Here is a 20,382-nt window from a genome sequence, read left to right as displayed (position 1 = left end):
AGAGTTTACTATCTACAACTTGGATTTATCCGTCTGGTTGTTGTTGTTGCTGTTGTTCTGATCCCTGCCGGGCTTGGGCCCAATCTGTTTCATCCACCAGTCATCTACGGTCATTTTCTGCACCTTGGATCGTGCATGCCAGCGAGCGGCAAATGCGTCTTCTTCCTCCCGCCACCGCCGCAGCTCCCGGCCGAGGAACCGCGCAATTGCATCTGCGCACTCCGTCGTGGCCTCCTGCGCGACAAGATGGCCTTTACCCGGGAGGATCACGGATGAGACGCGGCCAGCCGCGACACCGCCGTTGCCTCCATCGCCCGTGCCCGTGGTGCTCAGCTTCTTTTCGATGTGCGCCGGCGTGCTAACCTCGGACTTCTCGCCGAAGATGTACAGCACGCTGGGCCGTACGTGCGGTAACTGCGCCGCGATGGCGTACGGCTCTGCGCGGTAGAACACGTAGCCTGGGGGCAGATCGTGTGGGATGTCCGGGTGGCGGATGCGGTCGATCGCGGGGCTGTTCCCGGGCTTGTCGTGATCGTAATTCGGCCGAGAGAAGGTAAAGACTTCTTGGTGCCGTGTGGTGGTGAGCGTGACGGGCTTGTCGGATGAGTTTTCGGCGGTGGAGGTCGTTGGGTAGATTGCTGTGGGCAACTCCCGCAAGCCATGTCGGATCCATCGCTCCAGAACCCGTGGATCCCATGACTGGTAGAACGGACTCCGTCGGAAGCTCTCTGCCGCGGCTTCTCTTGACGGCCATAGGTCGCGCCGATGCGTCGATAGCCGCGTGTTGATCGGGACTCGTAGACCGTTGTGCTCGGCGTCGGTTACTGGCTGTCTCTGGATAACGGGGTCGAGGAGTACTAAACTGTGCAAGAGACGGGGATGGAATAGTGAGAGGGCGGTTCTAGATGAAGTTAGTATCATGACCTTGTTCTCGTGGAGATCGCACGTACAATTGAGCGCCGCCCATGCTGTGCCCAATGCCGACAATGGGCCGCGGCATCTCATCCCTCTTAAGATTGATCAGATGGAGAAGGTCACGCGTGTGATCCAACCAACTCGCTAGCAAACCTATCAGCATACGGCGCTCAGCCGACACAAATTGGTAAAGGGACTCGTACGGTCATTCCCGAGCTTGTCTTCGTTCAGAACGCTGCTCTCCCCTTGATGCGCAACATCCGCAATCCAAATGGCACGGATCCGGAATCCATGTTGCTTAGACCGCGCAAGGAGATCTTCCCACAGCGGCTCATATAGTTCCTTGCCGAATGTCAATCATCCACCCTGAATATCAATACTATCGTAATGCGGTCTGACACACCTTTGGAAAGCCATTCGCATGCGCGCCAATGATCGTCACATCCCCGGGCTGCGGATTGGGATTATCCCGTGGGATATACTGGTTGACGTGCAGCACAAGGGTGTCCTCTTGCGTTGTCGATGTTGCCTGGGGATACTCGCGGATATATTGCCCGGGAAGAACATGGTGGACGATGTGGAAGGGGAATTCGGAAGAAGACATGATGCTGGTTTTGTAATTCTATGGAATTGGGTATCACATATTCCAAAGAACGTTAAGTTATGTAGAAGGCCCTGGCAGTTTATCTATTGCAATCTATCGCGCCAGGCGCCATGTTATCGGCGTTGGACTTAGGTATGAAATTACCGGTATTGAGGATAAGATCGGCCGTTGAGCCGAGGTTTGTCCTTCTATTCTGATTGGATGATCTCGTGACTAATAAATGACGAATCAATCCACGTGACCAGGCGCCTTGGCCAACGCGTGCGGGTCGCGATCCGAACCGCGTCGGACGTGATTGGACCAGCGTTTCAATATCGACACCACCCGTCGAGTAGAGACTGCTGTTTACTCCATGTACTCGTGAATCTGGCAGAAATCCTGGTGCATATTTAAGCCATGGGCGAGCAAGAACAGCCGGAAGCCGCCCAACTGCTGGGCCAGTGTAAGATCTGCATCATGTGCTCAGCAGATCTGAGCGAGGACGTCGCGATGCAGGTGGGAATCTCATTATCAAACGCGATCAATGAACGATCAACGAACTAACGACAACAGTTGAGCACCGAGATCGAAAGTCGGGGCGGCGAGGTCACTGTGCACCATCCCCCCGCACCGCTCTCCGGTATCGAGCAGTTCACGCATATCATCTCCACCACGGTCGATTTCCCCGAGTACCAACAAGCCTGCGACGCGCTGATTCCCGTCGTCCGCCCGCAGTGGCTGAATGCGTCCATCACGAAAAATAAGCTGTCGAATCCGCGCCAATACAGCCCGGACCCCCGCCTGTTCTTCAGCGGGGTCGTTGTGACATGCGGCGATATCCCCGATGGCGACAAGGATGCCATTATCGGTGGTGTGCTAGCAATGGGCGGCATCTACTCGCCACGCATCACACAGCAAGTCACGCATCTGGTGGATTTGACACTCGACTCGGACAAGGCGAAGCTGGTTCTGGCCAAGCGACTGCCCATTACGATTGTGTTACCGCATTGGTAGGCTTCCGCCGTCTTTCACTTGATTGGGTTCTTTACTGAGTCAAACCAGGTTTGACGATTGCCTAAAGCTTGGACGCCGCTTAGGGGAACGCCCCTATCAGTTGCCGAATCCAGAGATCCTCAACGCTCGTCCCGATGATCCAATCCGCTCAGCCCACAACAAAGACATCGCTGGCGCGGTCTCTCCAATGCCCCACGATCTGCCGGAAGCACTGACTGAGAAGACGCGTGAGCTGAATGTTTTCCAAAACAAGCGCGTGATGCTCTCTTCCGATCTCGGAATCGGCCCGCATCTGTCCTCGTCCATTGAGGAGCTAATCGTCAAAGGGGGAGGGACTGTCACCAAGAACCTTGACAAAGCGGATACCTACATCTGCAGATACCGCGAGGGGCCCGAGTACCGAGCAGCGTCGCGCGCGAACAAGGAAGTCGGCAATCTGGCGTGGCTCTACTACATGATCACGAACAACAAATGGACGTCCCCACTCCGACGGCTACTGCACTACCCCGTCTCCCGTGAAGGCATCCCTGGATTCAAGGGCCTCCGAATCAGTCTATCTAACTACGCGGGCGAAGCGCGTGCCTACCTCGAGCATTTGATCATCGCCGCCGGCGCTGAGTGTACTAAGACCTTGAAGAATGATAATACTCATCTGATTACGGCACATGGCACCAGCGAGAAGTGTTCCGCGGCCAGGGAATGGGGGCTGCACGTCGTCAACCACCTGTGGCTCGAGGAGAGCTATGCCAAGTGGAAAATGATGCCCGTGTCCGATCCTCGGTACACACATTTCCCGAAAAGGACAAATCTCGGGGAGGTGGTTGGGCAAACGAGGCTGGATCGTGACGTGCTGGAGCGCATTTTCTTCCCCGCTGACTCGGCCGACGAGGACGCGCGAGTCATGCAACAAAAGGACCAAAATGTGGTTTCCAAGACCGAGACCGCAAAACCATCGAAGCGCTCCTCGAAAGAAAAGTCCGAGTCGGACAAGAAGTCCAACAAGGCGTCGTCAGCTCCTGCTAAACCAACCACTCCGTCGCGCACTGTTGCCGCCGAAGGCAAGGAGAACGCCACGCCTTTGACTACGAGCACCAGAAAATCCAAGGAGGCCGCCGCAGCGCGCCTACAAGAAATTGTACCGGATATGTTACTCTATGAGAAGGAGAAGAAACGAGCCGGAGGAGTGGTCTACGGTGGCCGACGCTCGGAGGATTTGATAGTGCCAAACAACGGCAAGAAGCGGCGCTCGATCGATGCTCAGGAGACCGGGGATGAAGCCGAAGAGGACAAGGCGGACGCAAAACGTCAGAAGAAAACAAAGACGCCTATCAAGATGTACATGGTCGTGACTGGGTATGAACGATGGGCAGGGAATGCAAAACGAGAAGATGCAGACAGGGTTTGTCTATTCTATTCTCTGTGTCTATGCAGGAAAGAGTCTAATGTTGATACAGCGCCAACTTCGAGAGCTGGGAATAGTGATCGCGCCGGATGCAAAGAAGTGCACCCATCTAGCAGCCCCCGCGATCCGACGAACGCCAAAATTCGTCAGTGCACTGGCATATGCGCCGGAGGTCGTCAGGACAGACTATTTGACGCAATGTCTCGCAAAGAAGGAACTCCTAGACACGAAGGACTTTGCTCTAGTGGACGAGGCGTCCGAGAAAAAGTTTGGTTTCTCGCTGGCCGAATCCCGGGAACGGGCGGCCAAGAACAAGAACAAACTCCTCCGCGGCTACCGGATCTGCTGTGTGGAAAACATCCACGGCGGATTCGATACATACAAGTCCATCGCCGAGGCAAATGGGGCAGAGTGCACACTCTTCCGCGGCCGCGTATCGATGAACTTCCGAACCCGAGCGAGCAGCACGGATTCTGCGGGTTCTTCGGAAAGCGACGATGTGGAGCAGAAACATCTAGAGAGAAACAATAACGTCTACCTGCTGAGCGCAGCCACGGCGGAACACGCCAAGTTGTGGCCACGGTTCCGACAGCTGGTACGCGACGCGGGCAAGACGCCGCGGATCGTGGATGTGAATTGGCTGCTGGACATTGCCATGTCGCAGGAGATTCGATGGAAGGACGAGTACGAGCTGGACGAGTCCAAGATTACGGAGGAGGCGGAGTGATTTTTTGGGATGTCGATGTATGTTTTGCGACGGCCATGTAGATATAACGGCGCACTCGTTGCAGGTTGGTTGGACAGGGTTGTCTCCGGCGTTTGAGGCGTTTGATGTCATGAAGCACGTATCGAAATCAAAAGAACTTGACGCCCTTTTCATCTTCGTTGCCAAAGACCTGCGCCTTGCCGCGTTTGACAAGAACCTGGAGAGCCTTGAGGAGCGCTTCCTGATCCATATCATGGAACTCTTGACACATTCGTCAGCCCCTTTGCCCATATCACCAGGAAGGAAGATAAAGGGTAAATACCCTGCCCAATTGTCGCATCCCCATGCACCAACTCATACACCGTCAACACTGTGTTCTTCTGCGCCGTCTCCTCAATCCAGTCCATCAACAGATCAGCCCATTCTTCCGGCCGGCGCCACCAGATCCACGCAACCGTCTTCTCCGCAGGTGACACCCACTCCGCTCTCCTCCCACCACCACCCCCCTCTTTTTCATCGTCACTCGGCCTACTCATCCAGTCGATCACCCGCCGCGCCTCCGCCATCCCCAGCCGCTTCTTCAGCCGCGCATTGTGGAACAAGGGTGTTTCGAGTGCATCGGCGAGGTTCAGTCGGAAGATGCGATGGTGGCGGCACCAAGAGAGGATGAGGGAGGACCAGTGCTTGAGCTGGGCTTGCTGCGTTGCGGTGTTGGGTTGAAGAGTGTAGAAGGGTGGGAAGTTGTAGATCTCGGGGAATTGGAATTGAGAGTCGGGTGGTGCGGGGTCTGATTGTTCGCCGGTTGAGTTGGTATTTGGTGCCATTGTTGTTTTCTCTTGATTTGGGATCTGAGTTTGAGCGGAGCTGGCGACGTCTGAAGGATACTTCTAAGTTGGACCACAAAGTCAACAGCACTGATGCCGTCCAAAGTCTGGGCTGTCCGTCAACGCTCAGGCAGGTCATCGGATCTGATAAGACCCCCTCCAGATCCGCACGTGATTTCAGGACGTTATCGGAACTGCCCTAAATTATTTGCGGTATAGCACATAGTTATTTAAGTGGGAGATCGGAGTGCAGATCCTAACCCTAACCCTAGGTTGGTTGGCCTTTTTCCCCCCTCACCTAGCCAAATGAGGTCTAGCTTTCCATGTCACTGGGTTCTCAACTTCAACGATCTACAATTCTTCCGTTCTAAAACGAAACCCATGGTCTCTACAACATTCAGCTTCGTGAAGACTACCATCAAATCAAGCCATTGGTTGATACCAATCCATTGAAGTGATCAGCTTGAGCTCCGGCTGTCGTATGAATGTCTCAAAGAATCAATGAACACTGACAGAAAACTGGAATCGGGCACCGCCATTGACGGGTATGTCTGGATGATAAAGTATTTTAGGTTTCTCGCAAACTCCGAATGCAGTGCTAAATGAAGTGCCTACGAAGGCCTACGCGGAGTGTGGTCAATATACAGTCTTACGAGGAGTGGCTGGAGAAGCGTCCCTATCATGAGACTTTGGTGGTTTTGAATGTTGGATGAACGAGTAAATGAGAATACCCGAACAACATGATGCAGGCATCTAGTCGGACTCCTAGTAATGCATGGCATGTGCTTCCAGGAAGTTACCTCAGCATCGGCCTAACCACCTCCCAGAGTTTCTTATTAGGAACACTGCAGCGTTGAGAAGATCGAATCCGTCAACAGGCGGTGGGCTGTTCGAGCTGTAGTGTCCACGAGGACCGCAAAAGAGATGCGGCAGGGATCGTTAGAAGTTCATCTGTAGGGAACAATGGAAGCACTCGGTGGCTCGCTGGTGAACTGCAAACATGCCATAATTGTTTCCAAGGGCGAGTCAGGGCAAGCGTGGTGAACATAGAAAGGGTCAATCCAGCTCTGATCACTCTGCAAAGGTCATGCAACGGCTTGTCAGTGGGATTTTATCTCAGCTGAAAGCTTCATGGTTAATGACTTGCACCGTCATGCAAGGATGAAAACGTGACATTCCGATGTCTTTGATGCTAAAATCGGTCGAGACGCAAAAAGAATCATTAGCTTGTTATGGTTGCTCGTGAAAGAGTTACAGGTGCCTTCCCGTCTTCCTAATGTTTGCTCTGACCATGTAACTCTCCATGCTATCCTTGAGGCATGGAGTATCTGACTGGAGAAATCAGCCATCATCCACAATCAGGTCAACCCTCAACATGTATTGCTGGTTCTTGCTTGCAATAAGCTATAAGCCTCACGTCCGGTTCCATGCCAGTCATGGATCTGCAGGTCTGATATCCATTTGAGGTGTAGTATTCAGCTGGCTTGACCCCTTCCACACGCGCTCTTATTGCCTTGATATTCAAATCCCCTTGCCACGCCATTGACTCTGCCCGTTTTCGAGGTGGCAAAGAACTATGCGAATGGAACAATGAGTACACAGGCAGCCTTTTCCCTCAATCGGGGACCATGATGGCCGAACTCTTCCTCAGAATGGCAATTTATCATAGCCATCTGGCTGCTTTCCTGAGAAAATTGCCGCAAAATGGCAGATGCTTGAGAATGGTGTCAAGAGCATAAATGGAGAACTCAGTGCAGCATCATTCTTAAATAGTCAGCAACCCTTTCAACCTCAGCTTTCATTCAGCAAGGAGAAAGGGCCTAGGTACGCGGATTGTCCTGTTACCTCGGATCAGGCTCTCTAAAGTCTAACCTGCCGATCGGCCCTGTCCGAAACAACACGCAGCCGTTTGCTTATTAATTGATGTATCCGACTTTTCCGTGGTCTGGAAAACTACCACAATGCCGAAAACGTCGTCTATTGCCTCGATTATGTCATTGGCGGCATCGTCGACTGGAAACACCAAGGGCACGGTCGCGAAGTCGTGCCTTTGTGACTGTGGAGATTGTAGTATTTTCCGCGGCTTCTGTATTCCCTATGTCATAATGTGACGCTTCTCATGAGCAGATCAGGACGCAGATAGCTAAAGGACAGTCTGCGGAATGGAAAGATTCCGGTTCCGAGTGAATACTATCCATGCGAGTGGAACTGTGAAGTGGATCAATTTCGGGATGGAGCAGTATGTACGCAGTCCCCACAAGTAAGAGTCAGAATGGAAGACAGGTGTTCTCCGAACACAGATCAATTATTGCACACTGTGACGGTCGAGTTCGCCTATGTTCCGTTTCGGACGAGTTCGACGGATCGAACTAAAAGAGGGCCAGGGTCCCAAATGTGGAGAATGAGACTGTCCCCATCTTGAACACCTGTTCGGCCTGACATCATGATATTTAAACTGGGAAGAATCATGGCAGTCAGCAGTCAGCGCACGGACTGTATTTCCAACATTCTCGGCTTACACAGACGAGGAAGCAGTTTAGATTTTGCAAGAAATTGGCCGGCAAAATAACTGCCAACCATGGTTCCCACATCGACAAAGCAGTGGGTTATTCAGGGCCAGAATGGCTTCGAAGACCTCGCTCTCATCGAAGCCCCTATCCCACCCGTTGGTGAGAATGAAGTTCTGGTTCGTCTACGCGGTGCTTCGTTGAACTACCGTGATTTGGTTATTCCAAAGGTATAGTGTCAGCAATTCTGACCGCTGGCTGCTGGCTTCATCTCTCTGTTCTGCTTGATGCTGACAGACCCAGGGATTGTACCCGTTTCCTTTCCGTCCCCCCCTCGTTGCGGGGTCCGATGGCGCCGGTGAGGTCGTCGCTGTTGGGTCCAAGGTGACACGATGGAAGCAAGGGGATCGAGTGGTCACCTTGTTCAACCAGGGCCATCACTACGGCCCCATTGATACCGCCTCCATCGGTACGGGTCTTGGTGGGGCACTGGATGGTACCCTTAGACAGTATGCCGTCTTCAATGAGAATGGTCTCGTGCGCGCTCCGAGTAACCTTGACTATGTCGAGTCGGCAACACTCACCTGTGCTGGCTTGACGAGCTGGAATGCGCTCTATGGGTTGAAGCCACTTCAGCCTGGCCAGACGGTACTGGTGCAGGGCACAGGTGGCGTCAGCATATTCGGTCTCCAGGTGAGATCTTTGTTTCCTTCCTGGGACATAATGTTTTCTACGTAACCTAGCAGAGAATAAATTGTATTAACGCAGCTTGCAGTTTGCCAAAGCCGCCGGCGCTCGAGTCATCGCGACCACATCCTCAGCTCAAAAAGCCGAGACACTCAAGAAACTCGGCGCCGACCACGTTATCAACTACAAGGATGATCCGAATTGGGGCGAGACAGCTCGTAAGCTCACCCCGAACGGGGAAGGAGTCGACCACATCCTAGAGGTTGGTGGGCAATCGTCTCTAGAGCAGAGTCTGAAGGCCATCAAGCTCGAAGGAGTGATCAATATTATCGGCCTCCTTGGTGGGAAAAAGGCCAGCTCCGACGACGATCAGGGTATTCCCGATGCTTTGAAGTACGTCTGCACACTGCGGGGGGTCGTCGTTGGCTCTAGAGCGCAGATGGAGGACATGGTCCGGGCTATTGAGGCGAACAACATCAAGCCAGTAATCGACAAGCAAGTCTTTTCACTGGATAAGACGCGAGAGGCCTACGAGTACATGTGGCAGCAGCGTCATTTTGGGAAGGTTGGAATTGTGATCGACTAAAATATGAAGCATGGCTGCGGACAATACCGATCAGCCAGGGAACAATTGCTTACTACCCTTCGACCAGTGACATATATATGTTGTCACACAATGGACCATATGATTTGAGTGGATTTGAACTCGGAACGGCAGTTGATTGAAGAATTTGGGAGTAACACCCTGAGATAGCTCTCTTTTTCCTCTCTCGGTCCAATCTTCTTCCTTGACTTTTGATACTACTGTCCAAAGGCCAATATCAAGAGTTGATCCAAACGCCTCCCCGGCCAACGGTACTATTTAGTACTTAGTTACCTGAGTTCCTCCAGACTGGAGGCAGTAACGAGCACTATGGAACTTGTAGTTGGAACCAGAAAATTTCGTACGACGAGTATACTAGAGTTTCTGATTCGCGTATGTCACCTTGAACATTCATTTGTATGTATGGATGGGTGACTCGAGTCCCTAGGGCTCCTCAAAACAAGACGGGGTCCACCATTTTCCCAGTTCATTCCGAAAAAAGGTTAGTAACTTACCGCTTCAGAATTTGGACTAACCAACCTTATCAGTGCAAGTGACTGATAAGATGCGATTAAAGCCACACCGTATCAGCACGTGACTTTCACGTCCCTCTTTTTCCATTTGCAGTCGTCTGGGGACCTGGTCAAGTAACTCTCGTGTTGTTGAAGCCTCTCTGCCTGCTGCTCGGAGGTCATAAATCTAGTTCTATTCTATTGTATTCAATTTCTTGCGCGACTATTCCCCGCTAACATTGGTCACTTTGCCGATTGTTTTCACGTTCATCCTGAGCTAGAAAGGTTCACATCCAACACCATGGGCAAGTCCAAGAAGAAGTCCATGACCCGATCCTCCTACCGGGAGCAGCAGTACAGCGCGCAACAGAATGGCGAGCAAATAGCGCTGCCCAAGAAACGATTCTTCCGGCAGCGCGCGCACGCGAACCCATTTTCTGATCATGCTTTGGACTAGTGAGTTTTCCGCTTTAGCTGTACACTCCGACAAGTCTTGCTGGTAATGGCAAAAAAACTAATTGATAAATCGATCGACAGTCCAGCAAGTCCTGAGCATATGGATTGGTCCGTACATTTTCCCGCGTTTGTTGACCCAGACACGACAAAAACGACCATCACCGGAGCCAGGAAATTGGTTAAGGACGTCGAGGTCGTGGACATTGGGTGCGGATATGGCGGATTGCTCGTTGCGCTGGCTCCGTTGATGCCAGATACATTGATGATTGGTACTATCTACGTTTCCCTGGCGAAGCTCGGATTGAGGCTGACTGAGGCTCTGAAATCAGGAATGGAGATCCGACAACAAGTTCTCGAATACGTCCAGATGCGGGTTGCCGCGCTCCGACATCAACAACAGCGCGCGCGAGGAATCGTGCCAACGACACCGAGCCAACAAGCATCTTCCCCAGAGAGTCAAGACCTTCCTCCCGACGCCCCCTCGATACCACCGTCCTCTTCCGCATCAGTGCAAGGGGACGTGCAACTCGTCGAGGGCGGCTACAACAACATCTCCGCCCTGCGCGCCAACACAATGAAATTCCTCCCAAATTTCTTCCGGCGCGGCCAGCTTTCCAAGATCTTCATCTGCTTTCCCGATCCGCATTTCAAGGCACGCAAGCACAAGGCCCGGATTGTGTCGAACAGCCTCAATGCCGAGTATGCCTATGTGCTGCGTCCGGGTGGGTTATTCTATTTGATTACCGATGTGGAGGATTACTACCTCTGGGCTTTGAGGCATTTTGGTGTTCGTCTATCGGATCGTGAACGACAACAACAACAACAACAACAGAAACAAGGGGAGGGGGATGATGGCCAAGATGACGAGGAGGTGGGACAACACGCCGGCTCGGGCGTCGCCCGGATCGGGGAACTGTTTGAGAGACTCTCCGACGAGGAACTCGAGGCGGACCCGTGCGTGCGCATCATGCGGGAGGAAACAGAGGAAGGGAAGAAAGTCAGCCGCAACAATGGGCCGAAATACGTCGCCGTGTTCCGAAGACGAGAGGATCCGGAGTGGGATTAGACAAAAAGAAACAAGGGCAAACTTTTGAACCATAATAATTTAGAAAAGGCCAACCCTTTGTATTGACACCCGTAACAACGCCTGCCCTGCAACTACAAATAAATCATCACCAAGCAAACACACACAGGACACAAGAAAACGCAATCCCCGCACAAGCTCAAACAAACAAAGCCAGATAAACAAAACTTGATACCCATCTCTTTCCATATATCTCAAGCCTTCAACCGAATTGACTCGCATTTGACACAAACGGCCAACTGCACCGGCCCTCCAATGATTCTACCCTTGGGCGTCCGCCGTGGCTCACCCTGCTTCACAAAGAACTTCCCCTCGGGACCGAACCCTTCCCCGCACTCGTGGCACACAAAGCATTTCTCGTGCCATTGTCCTCCTAGTGCCGTCACCACGACCTCGTCCAGCACGGGTTGTTTGCAGCCCTGGCACCGCGATGCCGTCCGTCGGGAGTGGCATGGAAGACACCATGCGTACCCGTCCTTCTCAACATATGGCTTGTCCTGCGTGAATGGCTGTTGAGGCAAAGTCGACGTTAGTATCAATCTCAAGAAACTTTCCCAGGCGTCCCCATGAAAGACATACATCACCGCATTCCGCACAGAAAAAGTGCCCGACATGCCACTCCGCTCCGCAGGCAACCACCACTTCCCCCTCGATCGGTGTCTTGCAGCTCTTGCACCGTGGGCTGAACAGTTCGTGATAGTCGAGGTGGCAATAGAACCTCAGCAGATGCGCTTCCGGGTCGTTTGGGTCAGCGTTCGCTAGTCTCTCCGCCCGTTTGGCCTCTGGCTCCTGGTAGAATGCCACGCATTCTAGCCCTGTTCCGCAGTGCGCGCAGTTGAAACATTCCGGGTGCAGTCGTTCTCCCGCCGCCGTGACGATGCGTCCTGAGATCGGCAGAGAGCATTGTCGGCAGGTCGCTGTCGGACCCCTCGTTCGTGTAAACGGCGAAAACCATTTGCTCTGGGATGTTGGTGGCATCTTCTGCGGATCGGGTAGCTGCGCGGGCTTGGGCCTGTTTTTGCTTAGTGACGGTCGGCTTGGCGTCGACTGTTCAGCCGTCTCCTCAGGATTCGAGACGGAAATCTTTGGCGTTTGATTTGTCGACTCTGCGCTTGTGATGCAGATCGATGGCACGGCTGACGCTTCCGAGATGCGATCAGTCGGCGAGGCAGATTTCCGATCTTCCGTCGTAGTTTGCTGCTTCTTCCTCCACGACGGATCGAAGCTAACTATCGGCCGTCCTGGACGGGTGCTGACTGCCGTCGGCATGGGCAATTTTGGACTTCGATCTTTCAATTTCATGCTAGTTGCCGCCCGGATGTCGTCCGGCCGGATTTCGAGACCATCCTTCATCGGAACATCCGGATCTTTGGATCGTGGCGGAGGAGGGTTGGTTGTATAGTTGGGGTTATGCGACTGACTGGGTGGATTCTTGTGGATATCAATCTTGGACAGATTCGCATTCTCAGAACCAGAGCCAGGGCGACTGGGAAGAGGCCGAGACCCTGTCAGCGAGTTCCTCGGTTTCACCTTTAGGGCACTACGCTCCGGCGACGGCTGACGTGGTGGATCATGCGCGTTGTCCGGCTCTTCGTAAATTCGATCTTCCGGGTTCCTAAAGACACCCTTGGAAGAATCGCCGCTGACAGTTCTTGTTCTTTGTTCGGGTTCTTTGCCGGCATTGGCGTTCTCATCTTGGGGAAGGATAAAGTTGACTCTACCCTTCTTTCGTGTTTTTGTCTTCGTTGGATCATCGCTTGAGCTCTCCGGGGACGAGGATTCAGCAGAGCCGGAGTCGGATGGCGGATTGTAAGTTTCGGGGCCACTTCTTGGTCGTTCTTCTTTACCGTCCAAGCTGTAGTTTCGGGAGCGAGTTCCCTTCTCCAGATGATGGCGCCATTGACTTGGGTCCGAACTGCGAGATGGAAAATGAGAGCTCTGGGGCCGCTTTGCTGACTTCTGATGCTCCAAGACTAGCCGTGTTGCCTCTTCTTTCGCCGCAGCGTGAATACGTTGCTCTTCCTGAAGGTCCAGTTTTTGGAGAGCATCGCGCAAGGACCGGGCTTCCTGTCTTTCCAGCCAACGCTGTCCACTCTCACGGTATATCCCACTCGGTTGGATTGGTCCAGATCGAGGTGAAGTTCTCAATGGGTTTGAGCTATATGTGGACACTTCTGATGCGCTCCGATTATGATGAGACAGCGCGCTGGAAGACCGAGGATAAGGGTCTCCCGCTAACTGTTCCATTGAAGGGTCTGCGCGACGGGTAGACAATGCGGAGGACGCGCGAGGAGGAAGATCATCTCGGGCCGACAGACTCGACCGGGATGGAAGTGGTCTGGAGCCATTGGGCCGAGCTGGCCGGTTTGTTCTGAGGTCTTTCAGATAGTTTGCTGCAGTACCGATGCTCTTTAGTTGATTGACGCTAACCCAGGTCGACTAAAACTTACCAACTTGCTCATTAGACATGTAGACCGGCCCTGGAGGGCTGACCTTTCGTTGAGAGTCTTTCGTTCGATGCCGGTGAATCATCATTGCCAGCGGAAGCGGACTGGCAGTGAGTTCTGGCGAGCAATGATCCGTCTATGTATAGGAGACCTAGGTTGGACCAAAGCAGAAAGCGATGAATTTATCGAAGTAAACACTGGAGCAGGTTTGGGAGTCACGCTATCAGATGCTTTTGAGAGCCGCTGGGTAAACAGTGTGTTGGTCGATCATGCATGTATGTTGTTGCCAGGGAGCTATCCGGGACACGCAGTCAGGGCATCAAGAATGACCCAGAAGGTTAACCAAACTTAAAGTACAGTCCCGTTCGTGTCGTCCGAGCGTCGTGAGCTACTAAACTTGGCAATTCGACGATCATATCACCGTCTCCACGGGAAACGATCGATCCTCATCGATCTCCCTGATCATCTTGATCCTCTTCGATTGCATGCAAACAATGCAAACAAACATTGCAATCGAGTGCCCAAGCGGCCCGAGACTGCCGAATTCTCCACCCAATCTGACACGTAACATGCACGTGACGTCATTGATTATTCAGCAACACGCGCTTTTATTTACGCGTCCTGCTCCTTCCTTTCCACTCGGCTGCGATGATGGGTTCAATCCATGACACTCAGGCTCCTCCTCTTCCCAGGAGTATCCTCTCCTCCTCAAGGGTGATTACAGAACTTCCTAATTACTCCGTACATCGAATCTTCCAAAAGTAAAAGCGTGACCATGGACAATGAGTGGGTCTTCACCTTGAAAGCGGGGACCAATTCGGGTTCCGCTCTGATCGCTAACCGAGGTGACTCATTACAGTAAAACTTGGCTATAACGATACTAATTCTGGCAAGGCCAGTCCATCGCTTTTGGTTATGCTTTAAACGGGATCCTAGTTTGGAGGCAAGCACCAACATCAGATTGCCTTGCTTAGGATTCCGCTCTCGCCGTCAAGCAAACATAGCCAAGCCGCCTCCTCTTGCACGTTCAGAGCCCATCCTCATTACGGAGCACTCTAGATGGCCAACCGAGTAAGAGTGCTGGTGGTGCCTTTTTGATTTCACAGCCAATTCAATTGTTGAACACAGGGGCCAATGTGGCATTACCTGCCTATATGGCTGCATGGTTGCTTCTTCACTTTGATTCCTTCGTGGAATAACTGACATGAGATATCAGACCATATGTGTGGTTCAATGGAGTGGCAGGATTGGGTCTCAGCAAAGTCCCGTTTTCGGCCAGTTGAGCTCTAAATAGCTGTTGTGGACGCTTCTCACATTTAGCACGATAATCCGGATACCCTACAACTAGTCTAACTATCGGCAACACAGCATATGTCATGATTCCCAGATGTGCAGCGTTCTGGCGCGCTTGAAGCATGTTAGCCGTTTCTATAACTTCACGTTGCACTTCGAGTGGAGCGTTTTGCCCATTGTTACAGTCAGCGCTCCGCGTGCATTGACCATTCACGCGGGTAATATCGATCGCGATAGGAACATGCTCCAGTTAAGATCAGGCCTAACTTCCACAGCGTTCACAACTATCGAAGGCCACCAATGCATGGAGTGGCACATGGTTGCGTCAATACAGCAGGAGTACAGAAAAGCAGGGTTGGATACAAAACGAAACTCGTTAATTCACCTGATTATATTTAAATCCGTTGTAGACCCCAAGCAGTTATGCCTAGACAACCTCAACAGGGAAGAGTACCAAAGATGGCTATGTAGAATACCATGAACAGATGAGGTCTCGTAGGAAGCTAGTGTCTATAGCAAAAACATCTTCGTGCATTGCATTCATTTATGTACATAAGTCGATCTAATATCGAGATTTTTCTTCTCCAGAGGCAATGGTTATGCCTTTCCCAAGATAAGAATACGCACTTTACGCTTCCCAGCACCGCGCTCCCCTTCATCCTTCACCGAACTAACATTGACCGAAACCTTCTCAAACAGCTCAACCTGCAGCGATCGCGACGGCTCCGGGTGATTCTTATCCCACACCCGCACGGTATACTCCTCGGGATCATACTCGCTATCGCGACGCAGCAGCACCTCCTTCCGATGTTCAACCTCATGCACATGCGGTCCAAGCGTCTCACCCGGCAGGAGGAAATCCTCCAACCGCACGACGCCTTCAATGCCGAACCGCGGTACAAATACCACCACACCGTTCTCAAACACGCGCATAACGAATCCTTCCTCGTTGACACCGCTGGCGCCCGCGTCGTCCTTGGCCGCCATCATCTCGCCACGCGCCTTGAGCGCCTGCCCGACGTAATACTCGATGCTGGCCCGGCCCGCAAACTGCGCGTTGCGATGCCGGTAGTTGATGTTCTGGCACACGTCCTCGAGTTGGCTCCGTCGGCTAAGCCCGTCCGCGGACGAGTATCCGATCGCCGCCGCCAGCTGCCGGTGCACGACCAGGTCGGCGTACCGACGAATAGGGGACGTGAAGTGCGTATAGATAGGGGACGCGAGACCGTAGTGACGGAATTCCGCTTCGCCGTGGGAGCCTGCGCAGAAGTACTCCGCCGACGTCATGCATCGTGTGGCCAGGATGCGGATCAGCGTGTTGAAGAAAGGGTGCTCTGGATCCACACAGCGATCCAGAGAGTCGGCTAGGGCCTTTGAGCTCGACACATCGAGTTTCAGGCCCCGCTTCTTCTGTAATTGAGTAGCCAATTCTTCAAAATTCTGCGCCGGCGGTGTGGCGTGTCTTCGCAGAAGTGCCGTCTGCGGGAAAGATTCATAGATCTTGGTGGCCACAGTGATGTTGGCGAGAAGCATAAACTCCTCCACCAGGCTGTTCGTCGCAAGATGCTGCTTGGTCTTAACATCCGTCAATGGATCGTTGAGCTCGGACTCCGTCTCGATGCGAATTTCTGGAGAAGCTAGATTCAGAGCACCAGCGTCCATGCGCTTCTGCCGGAGAATCTTGGACAGATGCAGCAGGATACGCATGCTCTCAGTCAATTCATCCTTGTGAGACACATCATCGATGCGCATCTGAGCTTGCTCATAGCTAAACGCCTCGCGTGATCGGATGACTGACTTGGTGAATTCCGCCGACAAGACTTCCGCGTTGGGCGTCATTTCCCAGATTACGGAAAATGCAAAGCGTTCGACATGCGGCTTCAGAGAGCACAGATCCGTGCCGAGGAGCGTTGGAAGCATGTCAATCCGTTTGTCAACCAGGTATACAGTGGTCCCGCGCAGGGCCGCTTCCGCGTCCATCGCAGTGTTCGGCTTCACAAAATGCGAGACGTCGGCAATGTGAACACCGACCTCGATGTTCCCATTCGGTAGTCGACGAGCGTGAAGAGCATCGTCGATATCCTGACAACCAGGCGGGTCGATGCTGCAAATCAACAGGTCTCTCAGGTCCCTTCGTTGTCTCCAGCCCGAGTGGTCCTTGTTTTCTGGGACTCTCCAATCATGGCCCTCAGGAGGTAAACAGTCCAAAACTGCCTTGGGAAACGGTCGATACTGGACGTCATATTCAAGGAGGAGCGCTTCCGTTTCTGCAGCCTTGGTCTCTAACTCTCCCAAGGCGCGAACGAAGTGCCCGTTGGGATATCTGGAATCCCGTTCCCAACTGTCAATGGTAACAAGGATCCGTTGGCCAAGCAGCTCGGCGGCCTGTCTTGTCCGGATCCGGATTTTGGGTATCCTCTTGTCCATTGGGAGCACAAACACCGTCTGCTGTCGTCTTCCTGACCTGGCCAGGGATGATGTGGAGGAAGAATCGATATGGCCAACATATTGACGCCAGTTTCGCTTGACGATTCCGACAACCCGGGCAGTCGGCTGAGGCTTGCCTTCGGCACTCTTGCCATGTGCCTGTCTCACCTCCTCCTGCAGAGCTTTTCGTTCCCGCTCTGTGATAACAGGCTCGTCTTCTTCATTTTCCGGGTTATCATTGCGGGCAACCGCTTCTTCATCAATGAGCTTTGATGAAGGGGTTTTCCACTGCTCTTTTGGCAGCACTTCGACAACAACCACGTCCCCCGAGATCGCTCTGTTACCATTTTCGCGGCCGAGGATGAGGAGGGGTTTGTCGAATGCTGGTACGTTGACCGAACCTTCCAGGTAGTTATAAGGCGAGATGTTAAACACGCCCTGGTGGAGGGTTCCTGCCCTAAGGCCCGTCATGATCTTTGACATCGAATAGTACTCCGGGTACAGCAGCGTGTCGCGCGCGCCTTTACCCTCCCGGCCTTCGCTGATCATGTCTAGCAGTGTCTCTGAATCCTCAAGTCCCGAAACATAGTCCGCCAGAGACAACGCGGTTACATCTTCCTCTTTCGCCTTCCGCAGACTATCTTGGTCATCCGTGAGAACCACTATTGTCGGCACTGTCTGGCCCTTCTTAACTGCCTTCCGAAGATGTTGCGTGTACCACTTGGCAACTGCGCGAATGGCCCGATCATTTCGATCGTTGATTGACTCGTCGGCCTCCCGGTGGACGTAAGTCTCAAGTCGAAACTCGTTGAAGAACAGGCAGAACCTCTTTTCGTCCGACTTGATCAACGAAAGTAGCCGGTTATACAATGGTAGTGATAGACCTCTCAACTCTTCCAAGACCGTCTGCGTAATTATCACATCGTAGAAAGCGCCCGTGTGCTCAAACAGGTCCATTCCATTCAGCAAGGCGTTAGTGTCCGGCAAAATATAATGGCCGGTTGGGAAAGCCTTTGTTCCGGCAGGGCGATCGGAGAGCACGAACGGCGCAACTGTTTCAATCTCGACATTAGCCCCATCTCAGCCATTCTGATCTGTTGGACATGGCCGCCATACCGTTGCCGTTCGCATCTGCGGGCGCATATGCCGGACATATCGTGCAGAGCTGAGAAGAACACGGAATATCCTGCCTCAAGTACTGCTCGCGCACGATCTTCTGGACCTTGCCACTCTTCGTCGATCTGATGAAGACTTTACTGGAGATGTTCGCCGCTTGTGGGTTCGACAGGTAGTCTCTTCGAAGGCTCTTCATTTTGACTGTATTATCGACTTCGCGCGGAGCCGCGAGAAACGAGGTTGCCGATTAGTAGCGGAGTTTATCTGCGAACTCTATACGGCATGCTTCGCAAGCGCAATTGGCAGTTCAACTCAAGGTCGCGGCAGTGGGATGCCGCAGCAAATCTAGAGCTTGCATCTTGAAAGTCCATTCGTTATCGATAACCCGACTAGCCAAGGGTAGCTTGAAAATTCTACTTTCAAATTTGTGGAATTTACAAATTTGCGAAAATCAAGGTGCAAATCTTCAAAATTTGTGCGATATGATTGGCTAAAAATGTAACCTAGTTAGTAGTTTCAGTTCCATGTTAGATAGAAACCAAAATTTTTGCTCCATCTTAGATATGATCGGACCATTCGGTCCATTCCGATTACTCCGTACATACCATCTTCAAATTTGCAAAATTCCGGTCATTGTGCGCACAATAACACGTCCGGTCACGCCAATGATGCCGCAACGTTGCGACGCGATGCCGACCTTGAACATCGTCAGGATGGCCTCGGCTTCGGCATCTCAGGGAATTACATCGGCAACAGGAATGACTATGAACGCGTCAAAGCAGCTTAGATTACGTACGTTACATGTCCAATTGGAGGGCTAAAGAAGTTCTTCAGCGGCGGCACGGCCATTGTTGGCACGCGAGATTCGACAACACGCGTAATCCCAACCACAACAATGTGCACGGAGTAATCCAATTGTATTGGCCTTCAGACGCGCATTGAGCTGCTCAAAGTACGGAGTAAGTAATACTCGGAAGTGAAATATTAAAAGTATTTAGCAAAATTGGCCAGCTTTCCGTGACTCCAGCTACGTTCTCGTTTTGTACGAGAATTTGAGGAATACCTTTGGTACACTCTAGCGCTCTCAATTCGCAATATATTGGGAAAAAAAAATTATAGGAATGAAATCAGCATCCAAAAATCTAGAACTTGCGCCCTGATTTTAATATCACTGTTGTGGTTGTTGTATAATGGCAAATCCGTAGAAACCGGCTCTCAAAACAAACAGGTACCAACCACCTCTGCTTACTTCCCGCTTGGAGCTGATGCTCAACATCTTGGTGCTGGAGAATCGTATTCTGCAACTGTTCCGAGACGAGGGCTGATCAAAGCGACATTCCGGTCAGTGCGAAGAGGGTTGCCGGCAAGGATATGAAGAAACTGCTTACGGGAATCATTGAGAGCTTTTGCGGGCCCATAGCGGAAGCTGTATGGGGACACATGTGCGGCGAAGCCTGTAATTTCCCCTACACGTCTCAAGGTATACCGCAGTGCACTTGTGGAAAGGGCCGTCGGGGGGCCCGGGCAAAACTCATCTGCAGAATCACAGCACGGTATCAAGAACAGATTTGAACATTATGTAGCCTGGAGACGGAGTTCACCACTGGTTCCAGTAATACCCGTACGTTTCATCCAGTTCCAAGAACATGTTCAACTGCGACCATATAATGTCCACAGTCACACCCTTGGGCAGTAGCATCGCAGTCATGCCGGTTGTACTATATAGAAAAACAGCTTGCAACGATGCAGCATCTGCGTCTATAGTACAATTACACGACGCTCATGGAAGATAGAGACAAGGCAGACAAGGTGACTACTTATTTGAT

General features: G+C 52.3%; 8 protein-coding genes across 8 annotated transcripts; 4 read left to right on the top strand and 4 right to left on the bottom strand.

Annotated features, from left to right (window-relative positions):
- Nucleotides 1-12: 12 nt before the first annotated feature.
- On the bottom strand, nucleotides 13-1,519 carry VTN49DRAFT_7483 (uncharacterized protein; the record flags this gene model as incomplete). The annotated part of the gene is made up of 4 exons (XM_069415757.1): nucleotides 13-901; nucleotides 951-1,059; nucleotides 1,119-1,257; nucleotides 1,319-1,519. The coding sequence occupies 4 exons, from the start codon at nucleotides 1,517-1,519 to the stop codon at nucleotides 13-15; spliced, it is 1,338 nt and encodes a 445-aa protein (XP_069271844.1).
- A 396-nt stretch (nucleotides 1,520-1,915) lies between these two features.
- Nucleotides 1,916-4,641, top strand: VTN49DRAFT_7482 (uncharacterized protein; the record flags this gene model as incomplete). Its single annotated transcript, XM_069415756.1, has 4 exons — nucleotides 1,916-2,014; nucleotides 2,072-2,508; nucleotides 2,561-3,911; nucleotides 3,967-4,641. 4 exons carry the CDS (start codon nucleotides 1,916-1,918, stop codon nucleotides 4,639-4,641), a joined length of 2,562 nt encoding a protein of 853 aa, XP_069271843.1.
- Nucleotides 4,642-4,768: 127 nt separating this feature from the next.
- VTN49DRAFT_7481 (uncharacterized protein) lies at nucleotides 4,769-5,444 on the bottom strand (the record flags this gene model as incomplete). Its single annotated transcript, XM_069415755.1, has 2 exons — nucleotides 4,769-4,881; nucleotides 4,943-5,444. 2 exons carry the CDS (start codon nucleotides 5,442-5,444, stop codon nucleotides 4,769-4,771), a joined length of 615 nt encoding a protein of 204 aa, XP_069271842.1.
- A 2,578-nt stretch (nucleotides 5,445-8,022) lies between these two features.
- On the top strand, nucleotides 8,023-9,224 carry VTN49DRAFT_7480 (uncharacterized protein; the record flags this gene model as incomplete). Its single annotated transcript, XM_069415754.1, has 3 exons — nucleotides 8,023-8,181; nucleotides 8,255-8,644; nucleotides 8,727-9,224. The coding sequence occupies 3 exons, from the start codon at nucleotides 8,023-8,025 to the stop codon at nucleotides 9,222-9,224; spliced, it is 1,047 nt and encodes a 348-aa protein (XP_069271841.1).
- An 810-nt stretch (nucleotides 9,225-10,034) lies between these two features.
- On the top strand, nucleotides 10,035-11,255 carry VTN49DRAFT_7479 (uncharacterized protein; the record flags this gene model as incomplete). Its single annotated transcript, XM_069415752.1, has 3 exons — nucleotides 10,035-10,189; nucleotides 10,271-10,458; nucleotides 10,519-11,255. 3 exons carry the CDS (start codon nucleotides 10,035-10,037, stop codon nucleotides 11,253-11,255), a joined length of 1,080 nt encoding a protein of 359 aa, XP_069271840.1.
- Nucleotides 11,256-11,467: 212 nt separating this feature from the next.
- VTN49DRAFT_7478 (uncharacterized protein) lies at nucleotides 11,468-13,808 on the bottom strand (the record flags this gene model as incomplete). Its single annotated transcript, XM_069415751.1, has 3 exons — nucleotides 11,468-11,782; nucleotides 11,853-13,666; nucleotides 13,724-13,808. 3 exons carry the CDS (start codon nucleotides 13,806-13,808, stop codon nucleotides 11,468-11,470), a joined length of 2,214 nt encoding a protein of 737 aa, XP_069271839.1.
- Nucleotides 13,809-14,495: 687 nt separating this feature from the next.
- On the top strand, nucleotides 14,496-14,795 carry VTN49DRAFT_7477 (uncharacterized protein; the record flags this gene model as incomplete). The annotated part of the gene is made up of 2 exons (XM_069415750.1): nucleotides 14,496-14,565; nucleotides 14,620-14,795. The coding sequence occupies 2 exons, from the start codon at nucleotides 14,496-14,498 to the stop codon at nucleotides 14,793-14,795; spliced, it is 246 nt and encodes an 81-aa protein (XP_069271838.1).
- An 815-nt stretch (nucleotides 14,796-15,610) lies between these two features.
- VTN49DRAFT_7476 (uncharacterized protein) lies at nucleotides 15,611-18,752 on the bottom strand (the record flags this gene model as incomplete). Its single annotated transcript, XM_069415749.1, has 2 exons — nucleotides 15,611-18,492; nucleotides 18,557-18,752. The coding sequence occupies 2 exons, from the start codon at nucleotides 18,750-18,752 to the stop codon at nucleotides 15,611-15,613; spliced, it is 3,078 nt and encodes a 1,025-aa protein (XP_069271837.1).
- Between the last annotated feature and the right edge of the window lie 1,630 nt (nucleotides 18,753-20,382).

Source organism: Thermomyces lanuginosus (genome assembly GCF_041956635.1).
Source record: "Thermomyces lanuginosus strain ATCC 200065 unplaced genomic scaffold VTN49scaffold_7, whole genome shotgun sequence".
Lineage (NCBI taxonomy): Eukaryota > Fungi > Ascomycota > Eurotiomycetes > Eurotiales > Trichocomaceae > Thermomyces > Thermomyces lanuginosus.
The sequence above is the reverse complement of the archived record's forward strand: the minus strand, read 5'-3'. Positions and strand labels throughout refer to the sequence as shown.